Below are 17,747 nucleotides of genomic sequence, written 5' to 3'. Positions count from 1 at the left end.
AAGTTTAACCTACAATGGTGACATGTGGCAAATATTGCCATCAGGAAGGTTAGACATGGTAACCGTGTCTCTTCAGCTAAGCATCTAAACAACTCTCTCTTCAAGGTTACCAAAGGATGCAAGGACAATGCTTGCATCTTACTTTATTAGTTTAGTCAGATTAGACTAAAAATGGCCCAGTTATCCTGAGGCTTCTTTGGAGGATTCTGAATCTAAATACTCTGTCATATGAAAATTGTACTATGATTTAGCAAGCCCAGGAGAGATTAATTAACACATAATTACTATTGAATAGATTTCTAATTAGTTGTACCCTTAAAATGTGTGGTATGTTAAATGTTTATTTTAGCAGCTACTTTGTAGGAAGGAACTGCAGATGCTGGTTTAAACCGAAGGTAGACACAAAATACTGGAGTAACTCAGTGGACAGGCAACATCTCTGGAGATAAGGAATGGGTGACGTTTCGGGTCGACACCCTTCTTGTTAGCTGGGAGAAGGTAACAACAAAGTGGTATGAATATTGACATCTCAAACTTCAAGTGACCCTTGATTTCCCTCACTCTCCATTCCTCCCCCTTCCCAGTTCTCCGACCAGTCTGACTGTCCCTGATTAAATGTTATCTCTGTTTGCTTTGTTGTTACCAGATTGATCCCTGGGATGGCGGGACTTTCATATGAAGAAAGACTGGATAGACTAGGCTTATACTCGCTGGAATTTAGAAGACTGAGGGGGGATCTTATAGAAACATATAAAATTCTCAAGGGGTTGGAGAGGCTAGATGCGGGAAGATTGTTCCCGATGTTGGGGAAGTCCAGAACCAGGGGTCACAGCTTAAGGATAAGGGGGAAGTCTTTTAGGACCGAGATGAGAAAACATTTCTTCACACAGAGAGTGGTGAGTCTGTGGAATTCTCTGCCACAGAAGGTAGTTGAGGCCAGTTCATTGGCTATATTTAAGAGGGAGTTAGATGTGGCCCTTGTGGCTAAAGGGATCAGGGGGTATGGAGAGAAGGCAGGTACAGGTTACTGAACTGGATGATCAGCCATGATCATATTGAATGGCGGTGCAGGCTCGAAGGGCCAAATGGCCTACTCCTGCACCTATTTTCTATGTTTCTACGTTTACCTTCTCCTAGCGAACAATGATCTATTCTATATTTACATTGATCTCCACCCACTTTGGTGTCTCGTTCTCACACCTTACACTTCCTTATCTCTGTATCTCCCCCTCCCTTGACTCTCAGTCTGAAGAAGGGTCTCGACCCGTAACGTCACCCATTCCTTCTCTCTAGAGATGCTGCCTGTCCCGCTGAATTACTCCACCATTTTGTGTCTATCTTTACCAGCAACTTTGTTAGATTGGTTGGCTGATTTTCCCTCCTTTTGTTTTGCAGGTGGCCAATCTTGCTTGTTCAATGTCAACCAACAAAGATGGAATCAATATTATTCAACTGGCAGGGCACCACATCGAGGCCATGTGTCCTCAGGTATGGAATACATGTCTAAAATGTGTGGTGGCTGAACATTATTTCACGAGGATCCACGAGGATGCTGAGAAATGTGCAAAAGAAGCAACTAAGATTAAGTCACCATACAATAAGTCTTTCCCAATTTCTTCCTCTCCTCTGTGGAAGGGGCTAACTCCAGTTGGGTTATAGTTCTTCATTAGGGTCATTTTCAAAGCTATTGCCCATTCTTCATGTTGCAGCCTGAGGAGCTTGCTAGGCAAAAGACCTCGCCAGAATGAGGCACATTTTTAAGCTTAGAACTTCCCGCTGTGAACTGCTTCTAAACTGTGTAGTTTAGTTTAGTTTAGAGATGCAGCGCAGATACAGGCCCTTCGGCCCACCGAGACCACACTGACCATCGATCCCGCCACATTAACACAAGGCTACACACACTAGGGGCAATTTACACTAATACCTAGTATACAAATCCAAGCCAATTAATTGACAAACCTGTACGTCTTTGGAGTGTGGGAGGAAACCGAAGACCTCGGAGAAAACCCATGCGGTCACGGGGAGAACGTACAAACTCCGTACGCACAGCACCCGTAGTTGGGATCAAACCCAGATCTCCAGCACTGCAAGGCAGCAACTCTACCACTGCGCCACCGAGCCGCCCATTGCATGTATAGATTATTCATGCACCTCCCACAAACAATAGTCTGATCATTTTTGTTGTTGTTAGTGATGATGTCTGAGAGGACATTAGTCACCTATACTGGTGGAGAAATGTCTGCCCTTTAGTTGGTTCTGGGTGCTCTTTTACATTCATCTAAATTATATGTGGAGAGAAAACGGTGCGTTTGAAATACTCCCATCAATTCTGGAGCGTCAGGTTAGATCTCAAACCCTGATTGAATGTTGAATGTTGAACCTAGGGTGGGTTCCGGAGGTCGGACAGGCCACACGGTAGATGCTGGAAGTTGGTCGAGGACTCGTTGCCGCGAATGAAGAGGGACCTGGCGTTGGGGGGAGGTGCCGAGAGAACAAAGAGGGGCCCGGCTTTGGGGGGGTGGGGGGCGCCAAGAAAGGAAAGGGACCACAAGTACTACATTGAAGACTTTGTAACTTTGTCAGCGCCCTGTACTCTTTGCATACTTTGTGTGTGGTACGCAAAACAAAGAGTTTCACTGTTGCATGTCACAGTGTCAATCAATCAAACCTTCACTGAGGTGGGAGCAAAGACAATGGGTGCTGATCGGCCATCAGACAAAAGTCATAGGTGACATTGATCTGGATCCCAGCATTGGCCACACAAATCTAGCCGAAGACAACAATCGGTGACCATCAGTGAAATCTATCTGGTTGTGCACGCCATACCCCTAGACATAGCTGAGGTCAGTAATTGTCGCAGGGGATAGAACAGAACTCCCTTTCTCTGCTCAGCAGTTCCGTGAGGTGCATGCACTCTGAATTCCCTGCAGTGAGTTACATGTAAATTATTCACTACAGGTGAGAGAGAAAGGATTTAATAGGAACCTGAGTGGCAACGTTTTCACACAGAGGGTGGAGCTGCCAGAGGATGCAGTTGAGGCAGGTGCTATAATAACATTTAAAGGACATTTTTACAGGGATATGGGCCAAACACAGACACTAGCATAGATAGGGCTTCTTGATCGGCATGGGCAAGGTGGGCTGAAGGGCCTTATTTCCATGCTGTATGGCTCTATAATCTTTGACTCTATTTTCATGTGCAGTCAATTATTTGGAGTTTTCCCCTACAAACAATAGTGGGGTCTTTGGTCAATAATTGATTTGTTTCATTGGCCACTCTCCAGTTCTCTGGGACCTCACCTGTGGCCAGAGAAGAAACAAAGATCCTCATCAAGGCCCTCTCAGTCTCCTCACTCTGACCAGTGCCAGAGGTTATGGAGAGAAGGCAGGAGAATGGGGTTGGGAGGGAGAGATAGATCAGCCATGATGGAATGGTTGAGTGGACTTGATGGGCCGAATGGCATTCTGCTCCTATCACTTTTGACCTTATGATTGCTCTTGCCTCGCTCAATAACCTGGGGTCGATCCCATCAGGATCTGGAGACGTATCCATCTCAATGTTATTCAAGAGTCCCAGCACCACCTCCTTCTCAATCTCAAGCTGTCCTAGTATATTTGTACTTTCCACACTGATCTCGCTGTCCTCCCAGTCCTTCTCCTCAGTGAAGATAGATGCAAAGTACTCATTTAGTACCTCCCCTCCATCCTCCGATTCCAAACATAGATTTATTTCTTTAACTTTGAGCAATCCTGCTTTCTCCCTGATCACCCTCTTATTTTTAACGTACATATAATAAGCCGTAAGATTTTCCCTAATTCAACTTGCCAATGATAGTTCATGGCCCCCTTTAGCCTGGTGTGAAGCCTATACTTTCAGTTTTAAGTTGTTCACATTTTGACTTTGTAATTATAGACATGTTCATGACTTGATGAAATTCAGTGACAGGAGTCAAATGAAATGAAGACTGTTTAAGCAATTAGTTTGCGTTAAACTAGTTGAAACATTTATGGTTAAAGTCTATGAATGTTGCTATGACGCTCATTTCTAAATATCCTTTGATGTAGTTACTGGCAGAGATTGATTTAATACTGAGCAGTCTATTGAGATCGATCCTCAATATCATGGGCAGAGCATTCTGATAAACAACTTCACCCTTCCCAGTGACGCAGATCCCCCCCAGATCCCCATATCTTTCAATGTCATCTCCATGAGAGGCGATGAAACAAAAATAACCCAGACCCAATAAGAAGAAACATACTGCAATTCCCTCTCTGACACTCACCAGTCATGTGGGTCAGACATGTGGGTCGAGTATTATCACTTACTTACCACTTACTTACTCACGACTTACGTTATCTGTTACTTTATAGCTGATGTGCTCTCTGTCCCAGTGAGGAACCAGTCCAGCTTCCTCTTAAAGGCAGAAGTCGACTCATTGAGAACAGTATTGATGTGCTCCAGGTAGAGTCATCGTCCACGTGATGCCCCATCTTAGCTAGTCCCATTTGCCCACCTTTAGCCCACATCCCTCTGAATCTCTCCTCTCTGTGCACCTGTCCAAGTGTCTTTTAAATGCTGTTCTAGAACCTGCCTCAACTACCTCTTCTGGCAGCTCGTTCCATGTACCCACCATTCTTGGAGTGAAAAATTGCCCCTCAGGTTCATATTAAATCTTGCCCCCCTCACCATAAATCAGTCAGACAGTAGCTCTCTACCAACTAGGATGGGCACAATGTAAAGTACTGAAGTAACTCAGCGGGACTGGCAGCATCTCTGGAGAAAAGGAATGCGTGACGTTTCACATCGAGACCCTTCTCCCGAAATGTCACCCATTCCTTCTATCCAGAGATGCTGCCTGTCCCACTCTCTACCCACTGTTCCAGATGCAAATTGCTTTCTGCAAAAACAAGCCCGAACATCCACTATGTTCTCAAACACGCATATTTTAACCTCCTGTTACCTGGTAGCTCTTACAGTAAATCCTTAAACTGTAATAATATCATGGTCATAGATGCTATTCAATTCTTTGATTATTTTGCCGATCTATAGCAGGTTATCTCCTGAATTCTGCTGGTATAAAGTAAATAAACAAAGATCCTTAAACCTGTCTGAGTGACTGAGGCCCCTTAAGATGGGAATCTTTGTAGCTTTCCTCTGAACATCTTCTCAGACCACCATGTGAGGGGATGAAACTATGCAGTAGTGCGGCTGAAATCTGACTGGAAACCTTTATGTGTCTTTTGACTGATACTGAATGATCCTATTATTGAAACTCAAATCCCACTAGCTTAATCCCTTGTGTCTTTACGTTGGTATTGAATCCACTGTGCCAATTCCTTTGTCCATTAAGCTTTATTGATATTTTTTCTTGTATATGATATTTGTATTCTAGTCTAGTTTAGGTTTGTTTAGTGATACAGCGTGGAAATAGGCCCTACAGCCCACAGAAATCACACCAAGCAGCAGTTCCCGCACATTAACAGTATCCTACACACACTCGGGACAATTCACACATACACCAAGCCAATTAACCTACAAACCTATCTATATGTCTTTGGAATGTGGGAGGAAACCGAAGATCTTGGAGAACGTACAAACTCCGTACAGACAGCACCCGTAGTCGGGATCGAACCGTGGTCTCCGGCGCTTCAAGCGCTGCAAGGCAGCAACTCTACCACTGCGCCTCCGTGCCTTCAATAGTGATCGTACCAACATATGTGACCATGTGCTGACGGAAACTCTTATTTATAAGGCTGCTCTATTTTAGTAGAATATTCAAAGGCACTTTACAGTAGGTTCTTTAAACAAAATGTACCTGGGACATGTTGGCCAGCGTGGGCAAGTTGAGCCGAAGGGCAAGTTTCCACGCTGTTTAACTCTATGACTCTATAGCTCTGAGGCACAGTGTGGATGTCCAAAGGCTTTATAAGAGATGGATTTAAAAAAATCACCTACAGGTAGAAAGAGAGCTAAATAGCTAGAGAAATTTAGGGAGGAAGTTCCAGCTGAAGGCATGACTGCCAGTGATGGAGCAATTAAAATCGGGGTGCTGCACTGAGAAGGCATTGTCATGGCTGGTAGAAATCCTGCTTAGTTTAGTTTAGAGATACAATGCGGAAACAGGCCCTTTGGCTCACCAGGTCCGCATCGACCAGCGATCCCTGCACACTAACATTATCCTTCACACACACTAGGGACAATTTACAATTTTACCAAAGCTAATTCTCCCTTATCCACTCTACTAATTTGAGGAAAGACTGGATAGACTGGGCTTGTACTCGCTGGAATTTAGAAGACTGAGGGGGGATCTTATAGAAACATATAAAATTCTTAAGGGGTTGGAGAGGCTAGATGCGGGAAGATTGTTCCCGATGTTGGGGGAGTCCAGAACCAGGGGTCACAGCTTAAGGATAAGGGGGAAGTCTTTTAGGACCGAGATGAGAAAACATTTCTTCACACAGAGAGTGGTGAGTCTGTGGAATTCTCTGCCACAGAAGGTAGTTGAGGCCAGTTCATTGGCTATATTTAAGAAGGAGTTAGATGTGGCCCTTTTTGCTAAAGGGATCAGGGGGTATGGAGAGAAGGCAGGTACAGGCTACTGAGCTGGATGATCAGCCATGATCATATTGAATGGCGGTGCAGGCTCGAAGGGCCGAATGGCCTACTCCTGCACCTATTTTCTATGTTTCTATGTTTCTAATTTACCAACAAACCTGTACATCTTTGGAATGTGGGTGGAAACCAAAGATCTCGGAGAAAACCCACGCAGGTCACGTGGAGAACGTACAAACTCCGAATCGACAGCACCCGTGGTCAGAATCGAACCCAGGTCACTGGCGCTGTAAGACAGCAACTCTACCGCTCAAGCTGGGGTTAAGAAACGCATGTGAGATCCTGAGTAAAGGTCATGGTCTGCCTTCGCACAAGCTCCTATAAGAACTTGAAGAGAGATTCCTCTGCGATTGTTCAGTTCGGACAGGCCTGAATTGCCATACTTGTCTTTCATCCTCACCTGTTTGGGGCACAGCTCTAGGGCTAAATTGTCCCCTTCACTCTCCAACAATATATACCATCTACCATCCCCATCCCCCCTGCAAGCAAAGAATTTCAATGTGACTTGTCGAATGTGACAATAAAGTATTCAGTCATTCACTATGTTTCTCCCTGTTGCCTGACTCAGTCTGAAGAAGGGTCTCGACCCGAAACGTCACCCATTCCTTCTGTCCAGAGATGCTGTCCTGTTACTCCAGTTTTTTGTGTCGAACTTCATTCATTTATGCCAGCTGCCTGATCGCAGCCCATTTGTGACTGGTGCATCTCCCTGGAGAATCTCCCCGTAAACACGTGCCCCCTTAAACTGCACAAAACCAGTCTCTGGATGGTATGAGGAACATTGATGCACTCTGATCTTCAGCCTCATTACCTCTGCATCCACTCCATCCGGCTCCTCCCATTCAATCTCTTCTGTGATGTATTCAAGAGAGAGTTGGATTTAGCTCTTAGGGGAAACGGAATCAAGGGATATGGGGAGAAAGCAGGAATGGGGCACTGATTTTGGATGATTAGCCTTGATCATATTGAATGGCGGTGCTGGCTCGAAGGGCCGAATGGCCTATTCCTGCACCTACTTTCTACGTTTCTCTTTCCTTACAATCCATGGGGGTAGAAACAGGGTCTAAAGACAAAGGAGAAGTGAGTTGTATAAATCAGAATGAGGAACAGCACAACACAGGAACAGTCTGTTTGACCCACAATGCCCGTGTCGAACATGAAGCCAAGTGAAACTAATCTCCCCTGTCTGCATGTGATCCATATCCCTTCATTCCCCGCATATCCATGTGCCTGTGTAAAAGCCTCTTAAATACCACCATCTGCTTCTCTGTCACGCATGGAAGCGCATTCCAGGGACCCCCCACTCTCTGTGTAAAAAACGCCTGCACGTGCCCCATAAATACTTTTATGCTGATGTGGCAGTATCTATGATGCCAACCCTTGATCAAACCAAGTGGGGAGTAGCATGAAACATTGATAGCAAATGTACCAAGCGTAAACCTCCTCTTGTGGAGTGGGTTGGATATCTGTTCACGGATGGTTTCCTTCAGCTTTACAAAGCTGTGCATCCACAAGGGCTTCCCTCCAGTGATGTCATCTGCTGCCTAGTCCTTGTTGTCTTAAGTCTGAATGGAAGAGGTGAAGGACAAAATTGGAGTCCATTATAGAGGGTAACATGTATCAATGATTGAGATAGGACAGGGATCAAGATTAATATATCCAAGTTTGCTGATGATAGAGATCTCAGTGGCAATGTGGGGTGTGAGGTGTTTGCAGAGAGTCTTTAAGTGAATATTGACCAGCTAGATGAATGGACAAGGGCAAGCCAGGTGGAACATAATGTGGGGAAGTGTGAGAGATGCAAACCTCATTCCTTTCAAGTGTTCTCTGCAGAATTAGTTCACTTGGCTTTCGGAGTCCGATGAATCTGGAGGAATTCCCAGAACACCATTGATTTCCATCGCTGCAGTTTGTAAGAAGATGATAATGAAAATGGAAGAAACATTCATGGCTTGAAAATGCTTTCAGTATATTACACACTTCTCCAAAGGAAGGCTACTGAGGTGCCACAGGAAATTCTTGCATTTGAATAAATGCCAAGACAAAACTGGCCATAGGTCATCAATTGATCTAAAGTGCTAATCCATCATCTGATCTTGACTGATAATCTTTAATTAGCTGTTCTAAACCGAATGTTCCAAGAATGGGCGGCACGGTGGCGCAGCTGTAGTTGCTGCCTTACAGCGCTTGCAGCTCTAGAGACACGGGTTCGATCCTGACTACCGGTGCTGTCTGTACGGAGTTTGTACATTCTCCCCATGGCCGCGTGGGTTTTCTCCAAGATCTTCGGTTTCCTCCCACACTCCAAAGACGTACAGGTTATTTGGCTTGGGATTGTATACTTGGTATAAGTGCAAATGGTCCCTAGTGTGTGTTGGCTGGTGTTAATGTGCAGGGATCGCTAGTCAGTGCGGACTCGGTGGGCCGATGGGCCTGTTTCCACGCTGTATCTCTAACCTATAAACTAAACTAAATTACTTCACCCAGAATCAGAAAGTTGGTGGTTTTCTTTACTGCAGAGGTTTCGAAGGCCATTATATGGAAGCTGAATGGTTTATAGCAATGTGTAGAAAGGAACTGCAGATGCTGGTTTACACCAAAGATAGACACAAAACCCTGGAGTAACTCAGCAAGTCAGACAGCATCTCTGGAGAAAAGGAATCGGTGACGTTTCTGGTCAAGTCCTTCAGACTTCAGACCCAGATATTCGGGGCATGTTCTGTTTATATGGCACAAAGTGTCTATAGAGTTTCTGTGGGAAGAGCTTTTAAAGGCAACATGCTATTTGTTTTTCCTATTTTTTAACTCTTCCTGCTGCTGCTGCCCTCATCACCAGTTGTCATCTTTCCTCAGCTATCCATGGAGATTCCTGGCAAGGTCTACATCCAAATTGTGCTCTTAATGGCAAACAGCTCGCAAAGCTGGTCGCATCCTGAATAGACGCACAGGATCATGTCACCTGTGTACGCTGACCACATGACTCATTTATATAAATACAGCATAAAATAGTGAACCCTTTATAGCAACGGTGGTGGCGGTATGTGTTTGTCATGCAACAGTAGGTTGACTGCTGGACTTGCCCAGAACAGGCTTTATCAAAATTGATAAATAACAAACTGCTGATGCTGGAAATCTGAAACTATATCTGAAAATGTTGGAAGCATTGATGAAAGGTCAGCGACATTAACAATACATTCTCTCCACAAATGTTCCCTGACCTGCCAACTATTTACAATAGTTTCTGCCTGTAGGGACATAGGGATTGGCTAGAAGAGTTCAAACCCTCGGATTGGCTAGCTATGTCACCCGGTGTGCTCACGCGGGAGATTAGTCAGTCTAGCGTTGAACTCTGTATAGGTAAGACGTTGGGTAGTTGTCTGCAGTTTGAGTGTTGCGATTGTCACGGAGTTTTTAGAACCATGCAATAAACTTCGTCTGCAACATCCATCCGCTATCAGACTCGCTACATTGGTGACCTCGACGTGATCCGAAGATCACAAGAGCACGTCGCAGGTAGGAGCGAACAGTGGGCAGCAGAACGCGAGCGGCGTTCACCTACCCCCGTTCTGGGCCCATCAGCCGCACCTGTGGTTCGTGCAGGCAGCGTACCAGTTCCACCTCAAGAAGGTGGAAGAAGACCTGGAGAAGTTCCACCTGCTGGTAAGCTGCCTACAGCCCGAGGTGGCCGCGCGGGTGGGACGGTACCTGACCAACCCTCCCCAAACCGAGAAGTACGAGGGGCTCAAGAGGCTCCTGCTGAGGACTTTTGGCTTTAGCCAGAACCAGCGGGCTCTGACGCTCCTACATTTACCGGAGCTGGGGGATCGGCTACCGTCTGTCTTGATGACGGAGATGCTAACCTTGATCGGCGACCACCAGCCGTGCATGATGTTCAAAGCAGCATTCCGGGAGAAATTGCCCCGGGACGTCAGGTTAGTGTTGGCGGACGTCTCTTTCGAAGACCCGGTAGCGTTCGCAGAAAAGGCCGACGCGCTCGTTACGGAGGGCTCCACACGAGATGACTCGGTAAATCGGGTTTCGAGGCCTAGCAGCAGCCGGCCGCGCGGCCAAGATGGCGGCGCATCGGCCGCCATTTTGCAGTCAGCCCGCCAAGACGGGGCTGCAGCACCCGCCATTTTGCAGCGGGCCCAAGCAACAGAGCCGCACAGGCGCGGCTAGTGTTTTTTCCACAAGCGGTGCGGCAGTGAAGCCCAAAATTGCAGGGCCCCGTGTTCCTTTCCGGGAAATGCCTCGGCCGATCGAATATAGAGGCAGTCTCGATTGGCCGCAACCGCCGCCTCTACGCCACAGATCGAGGTACCGGCACCGTTTTTTTGGTCGATACGGGAGCGGTCGTTAGCATCGTGCCTCCCTACGAAGTTCGAGCAGGTAGGAAGGGTCCGTCCCTCATTGCGGTCAACGGCAGTCCCATCCGCACCTACGGCAAGAGGGCCATGTCCCTGTCCTTCGGATCCGGGACCTACCATTGGGATTTCATCGTTGCCGACGTGGGCCAGGCCATTCTGGGCGCGGATTTCCTCTGGGCTTTTTCGTTGGTCGCAGACGTCCGCTGGAAGGGCCTACAACCCTCGGCTAGCAGTATGGAGCCTGCTACTCCTCCACCTGCCACCCCACCCTGCCCGTCGATCCAGGCCATCACCACGGCTCCCGGTCAGTTCGCTGCGGTCCTCGCCGACTTCCCGCAGCTCCTCGTACAGCGGTTCGATGCACCTTCCGATAAGCACGGTGTCGTCCACTTCATCCCTACCGAGGGGCTGCCTGTATTCGCCCGGGCGCGGCGCCTATCTCCCGACAAGCTGGCCATGGCTCGGGAGGAGTTCCTCAATTTGGAACGGCTGGGGATTGTTCGACCTTCAAATAGTCCGTGGGCCTCCCCCTTGCATATGGTCTCTAAAGCATCTGGGGGGTGGAGACCATGTGGGGATTACTGGCGTCTAAACGCTGCCACCCGGCCTGACCGCTATCCGATCCCTCACATACAGGACTTCTCAGCCAGCCTCGAGGGGGCTACGGTTTTTTCGAAAATCGATTTGGTGCGGGGATATCATCAGATCCCCATCCACCCACCGGACATTCCCAAGACGGCTACGATTACTCCGTTCGGGTTATTTGAGTGGTTGCGTATACCGTTCGGTCTCAGGCATTCCAGCGTCTCATGGATCATGTGGGTCGCAGATTGTCTTTTGTGTTTATTTATCTCGATGACATTCTGGTTGCCAGTCGTTCGGTCCCAGAGCACCTGGTCCACCTTCGCACTGTGTTCCAGAGGCTGCAAGACCACGGCCTGATCCTCCACCCGTCCAAATGCCAATTCGGCCTGTCCGCGGTGGATTTCCTGGGTCACCGGGTCACACCGGCCGGTGCCACTCCCTTGCCCGCTAAGGTGGACGCCGTCCGCTCTTTTCCCCGCCCTACCACCATCAAGGGCTTGCAGGAATTCGTGGGCATGGTGAATTTTTATCACCGGTTCGTGCCTGCGGCAACTCGGATCATGCCCCCCCTTTTTCAATGCCTCGCGGGTAACCCCGCTGAGTTGGTCTGGTCCACAGCTGCAGAGGCGGCTTTCGCTGCGGTTAAACAGGCCCTCGCCAACGCCACCATGCTCGTGCACCCCCGTCCCTCTGCCCCCACGGCCCTGACGGTGGACGCCTCAGACGTGGCGGTGGGTGGGGTCTTAGAGCAGCAGGTCAACGGTCACTGGCAGCCTCTGGCATTTTTCAGCCGGCAGCTCACTCGACCTGAGCTGAAATACAGCGCCTTCGACAGGGAGCTCCTGGCCCTCTATTTAGCTGTTCGCCATTTCCGCTATTTTTTGGAGGGCCGCTCTTTTGTTGCCTACACGGATCACAAACCCCTCACGTTTGCTTTTTCTAAGGTTTCTGATCCGTGGTCGGCCCGCCAGCAACGGCACCTCACCCTCATTTCTGAGTTCACCACAGATGTTCGCCACATCCGGGGTAGGCTTAACGCCGTTGCTGACGCCCTGTCCCGGCCGGCCAATTCCTCTGTTGCTGCGGTGGGGGGCGAGGTGGATTTCCAGGAGCTAGCGGAGGCTCAGCACCTGGAAGGAATTGCCCCAGCGTACGCCTCCACCTCCTCGGGGTTGCGGTTGGCCCGGGTAGCGTGCGGCCCCACAGGTACCACACTTTGGTGCGACGTTTCCCTTCCCCGCCCTCGCCCGGTTGTGCCGACCGCCCTGCGGCGTAAGGTTTTTGAGGCCATTCATGGCCTGGCACACCCGTCCATTCGGGCGACCTCGGCCATGGTGGCCACCCGATTTGTCTGGCACGGCCTGCGGAAGCAGGTAGCCGCCTGGGCCCATGCCTGCGTCCCGTGCCAGACCTCCAAGGTCCACCGCCACATCCAGCCCCCGTACCAGAATTTCGTGGTTCCGCCCGTCCGTTTTTACCACATTCACGTGGATTTGGTTGGTCCATTGCCCTACTCTAGGGGCTACACTCATCTCCTAACGGTGGTCGACCGGTTTACTCGTTGGCCGGAGGCTCTTCTGTTGTCGGACACCTCGGCGGCCTCCTGTGCACGGGCCCTGGCGTTACATTGGATTGCACGTTTCGGCATCCCGGCTATCATCACTACCGACCGGGGCGCCCAGTTCACCTCGTCCCTCTGGGCCGCGCTTGCGCAGCTGTATGGGTCCCGCTTGCAGCAGACCACCGCCTATCATCCCCAAGCTAACGGGATGGTAGAGCGCTTCCACCGACAGCTGAAGGCGTCCCTCTGTGCCCGCCTGACCGGCCCTGACTGGGCCGACCAGCTGCCTTGGGTCCTCCTCGGCATTCGCACGGCCCCTAAGTCTGATCTGAGTACCTCCTCGGCGGAACTCGTCTACGGATCGCCCCTGCGGGTGCCGGGTGACATTTTTCCCTTATCCTCCCTCTTGCCGTCGTCCGTCCCGTCAATTTTGGCTTCTCTCCGGGCGCGGGTAGGTTCCCTGGCCCCAGTCCCGGCCTCCAGTCACGGGAGTACAGCAGTGCACATACCGGCGGACTTGCAGGACTGCGAGTTCGTTTTCCTCCGGCGGGATTCCCACCGCCCCCCTCTGCAGCCGGTCTACCATGGCCCATTCTAGGTGCTGAAAAGGGGGACGGTCACCTTCACTTTACAAGTAGGCACCCGTCAGGAGCTCGTCTCTGTCTCCCGGCTCAAACCGGCCCACTTGGACCAGGACCGTCCCGTGCTGGTGGCCCAACCTCCTTGCCGGGGCCGACCTCTGGCCGGCCCACCTGGTTCCCCAGCTGAGTCTCTTCCCCCACCGCTCGGGCCTCCGCTGCCCGCGGCTGTGTTCACTCTGCCCCCTCTAGCGGCGCCCCCATCGCCTACACCTGCAGGGTCCCCTCTCCCTCCCCATCCAGCGGCGCCCCCATCGTCTCCATCGGCGGGGCCCTCCCCGCCTCCTTCGTCGCTGGCGGTACCGGCCTCCCTTCTCCGTACGCGTTCAGGTCGGGCGGTCCGGGCGCCCGTGAGGTACGGTATCGAGGGTTCTGGGGGGGTCATGTAGGGACATAGGGGTTGGCTAGAAGAGTTCGAACCCTTGGATTGGCTAACGATGTCACCAGGTGTGCTCGCGCGGGAGATTAGTCAGTCTAGCGTTGAACTCTGTATAGGTAAGACGTTAGGTAGTTGTCTGCAGTTTGAGTGTTGCGATTGTCACGGAGTTTTAAGAACCATGCAATAAACTTCGTCTGCAACATCCATCCGCTATCAGACTCGCTACATGCCTTTATTTATTAAAGTTATTATGTTGAAAGACTGGAGCGTCTAGGCTTATGTTGAAAGACTGGAGCGACTAGGTTTGTATACACTGGAATTTAGAAGGATGAGAGGAGATCTTATCGAAACGTATAAGATTATTAAGGGGTTGGACACGTTAGAGGCAGGAAACATGTTCCCAATGTTGGGGGAGTCCAGAACAAGGGGCCACAGTTTAAGAATAAGGGGTAGGCCATTTAGAACTGAGATGAGGAAAAACGTTTCAGTCAGAGTTGTGAATCTGTGGAATTCTCTGCCTCAGAAGGCAGTGGAGGCCAATTCTCTGAATGCATTCAAGAGAGAGCTAGATAGAGCTCTTAAGGATAGCGGAGTCAGGGGGTATGGGGAGAAGGCAGGAACGGGGTACTGATTGAGAATGATCAGCCATGATCACATTGAATGGCGGTGCTGGCTCGAAGGGCCGAATGGCCTCCTCCTGCACCTATTGTCTATTGTCTATACAATCAGTGTGATACAAAACTGCTGCATCTGATTGCAAGTTGCACAGCGGGGGAAGGATTTCTATGAAAATCCCCCAAAAAAAGAAAATGCGGAAATCAGAAATAAAACCAGAAATGCTGTTAACACTCAGCAAGTCGGGCAGCTGTGAGAAGAGAAACAGAGATAACATTTCAGGCAGAAGACCTTTTGTTACAAATGGGAATGAGCAGATTTCGGTTCTTGCATCGTAGTACATCAGGTTGCAGACTGTAGACTCTCTGGCCTGACCTAGTGAATGTGTATAGTGGTTGGCAAGATCATTTAAATAGGTTTACTTGTTTATGCTAGTCCAGAGTGTTTCTTAGTGTTTCTGTATGTGAAGACTTGTCACCTCAGTTTAATGTAGTTACATTATTTTAATTCAGCTAAAAGTCAAATTCTCTTTTGTAACAAATCTCGACCAGGCTTATAATTAAAGAGAAATCAATACCTGGTGACAGCAAGTGAACGTGGTGTTTAAAGCAGCTTCCAGCAGTGTCTTGGTGAATATCTTGGAATTGGACATGGTTATTTGAAAGTTACTCAAGAGGTTATCTGCGTGTGTGGTGGCTTCAGGAAGTTCTCTACCACCACTGGTGGCATGGCGTAGCAGAGGTGGAGTTGCTGCCTTACAGAGCCAGAGAAACATACAGAACCAACATGCACACCATCCACCACCTATCTGAAACCTCAGATGTGTAGGAAGGAACCGCAGATGCTGGTTTACACTGAACATTGGCACAAAATGCTGGAGTAACTCAGCGGGGCAGGCAGCATCTCCGGATAGAAGGAATGGGAGACGTTTCAGGACGAGACCATTCTTCAGACGACCTGAAATGTCTCCCATTCCTTCTATCCAGAGATGCTGCCTGTCCCGCTGAGTTGCTCCAGCATTTTGTGTCTATCTTCGGTGAAACCTCACAATGGTTACCTGACACATTCATCATTACCCACACTTTGAACACAAACAACCCGAATTGTGCTGTCTGGCTCCTCCATCAATTGTCCTAGCTGTGGTTCTTAAGCAGATGATTTTTTTTTCACCATTACATTTCTTTGCAAACCCATTTCTATATTTGTCACACTTATTCCCAAAAGCATGGCACGTTTTCCGGCCGTGGAATACAAATGTCTTCCCAGAGGATCCAATGCTCTCAAGTCCTTGGGGTTTCTTTAGCTTTGCCTTGAAGGATTTTTCCTGTTGCCCCAGGAGATTTCCTTGGCCAATGTACTGCACTCACATTCTGTCCTGTTACTTTCAGCTAAACCTCTGCGCTTTCTGCCGCATGACAAACTTCATCTGTTTTCTCCAGGGGCAGCTTAGTTTTTTGGAAGCAATCATTCTCACGCCCTTGGGACTTATTGCCAAATACAAGTCTGTCTCCGAGTATTTCTTCCGGCATAATTACATGAAGCGCTAAATCTAAAGTGAGGTTTTGCGTTGCTGCCCTTGATCAGCACTTTGCCTCAACCTGTTAAATTTATACCTCCTGACTGATTAACTTCACACATTTGTCCGTATTTAGAAAATTGCCCAACACACGGGCATTATCTTGAATTCAATCCTCTCTTTGACCCAATCTGTTGAAGTGGAATAAATGTCGTGCAAAACCTGGATTGATTTATTTGGAATGCCGGGGAGGTTGAGGGGATACAGACACAAAGATAATAGAGCAGAGCAAGATAGACCACTCGTCCCTAAAAACCGTAGTATGTCATGGCGCCATTTTAGTAGGCAGAAACTTGCAGAAACATTTTAAAAGAAAAATAACAAAAATCTGTGAATTGATAGATGAGATATATTCTGCATTTTTATGGTATCGTCACACATACTGTTCCCCCAAAACACTGTTTGAACTGCGAGAGGCATAGCGAGCAGCAGGTTTTGCCTACTAAAATGGCGGCCGTGTCGCTCCTTTGTGTACTATGCCAGTATAGGCGATTTTGACGGAGTGGTTCACCTTGCTCCTCAAGTATCTTTGTGCAGACACTCCCCGTTACATACACCTTTATGTAAGTCAGGTTTTATGCTAGTCAGAATCACCTTAAAACTCGGTGGAAACTGGAATCCAAGGTGTCCAAGATGGAAGATGTTGGCGACGGGGGGGGGGGGGGGGAGGGAGGGAGAAGGAGGTGGCGTCGGCCGTGGAGGGTGAAGCGGACTAAGCAACAGCGGACCGGTAGAAGGGGCAGCTGGTGAGAGGGGAGGGTGCCCCACGTCCTGTCGGTGACGGCGGCCTTAAGAAAGCGTTGCAGGGCAGGGGCTACAACGTGAGCCGCAACCACAGCCGTATCGCCCTGGCTGGTGCACCTTGTGGATGATGTCGGCGATACGGCCGAGAGGGGCTCTCCACCCTCCGCCCTTGTTCCCGCTCGCCTTCCCAGTGACGCACCAAGCCCCGGCAATGCTTTTATAACTATGAAGTGAATGGGAACACCTCGCCATCCTCCTGTTGCATTAACACTGGCCATTCAGGAAACAGGGCCACCTATTGAGAACTGTTTATGTAAGTGCGGCACAGTGGTGCAGTGGTAGAGTTGCTGTCTGACAGCGATTCCAGCGCCGGAGCATAAATTGGGAGCTAAACTAGATAGCTTGCCTAGATAGCATTCCTAAAGCATTGAAACAAGTCCTTTGGCCCAATTCATCCAAGCCAGCCAAGTTGACTAACCCAGCTACTCCAAATTGCCTATGCCTGGCCCATGTCCCGCCAAACCTTTCCTATCCATGTAACTGTACAAGAGTCGTAATTGTATCCACCACGGACACTTTGTCTCGTACACGCACTATGTTTTGTGTGAAAAAGTTGCTGCTCAGGTTCTTTTTCAATCATCCCCCCTTTCATCTTAAACCGATGCCTTC

General features: G+C 49.1%; 1 protein-coding gene across 3 annotated transcripts in view; it reads left to right on the top strand.

Annotated features, from left to right (window-relative positions):
- The window catches only part of LOC144601244 (catenin alpha-3-like), a 928,496-nt gene that overhangs the window by 622,425 nt on the left and 288,324 nt on the right, over window positions 1–17,747 (top strand). For all 3 annotated transcript variants that reach the window (XM_078413251.1, XM_078413253.1, XM_078413252.1), the window contains exon 9: window positions 1,396–1,488. In XM_078413251.1, the coding sequence (XP_078269377.1) occupies window positions 1,396–1,488 (93 nt within the window). The remainder of the gene's footprint in view (window positions 1–1,395; window positions 1,489–17,747) is intronic.

The sequence above is a fragment of the Rhinoraja longicauda genome, chromosome 16 (assembly GCF_053455715.1).
Source record: "Rhinoraja longicauda isolate Sanriku21f chromosome 16, sRhiLon1.1, whole genome shotgun sequence".
Lineage (NCBI taxonomy): Eukaryota > Metazoa > Chordata > Chondrichthyes > Rajiformes > Arhynchobatidae > Rhinoraja > Rhinoraja longicauda.
The sequence above is the reverse complement of the archived record's forward strand: the minus strand, read 5'-3'. Positions and strand labels throughout refer to the sequence as shown.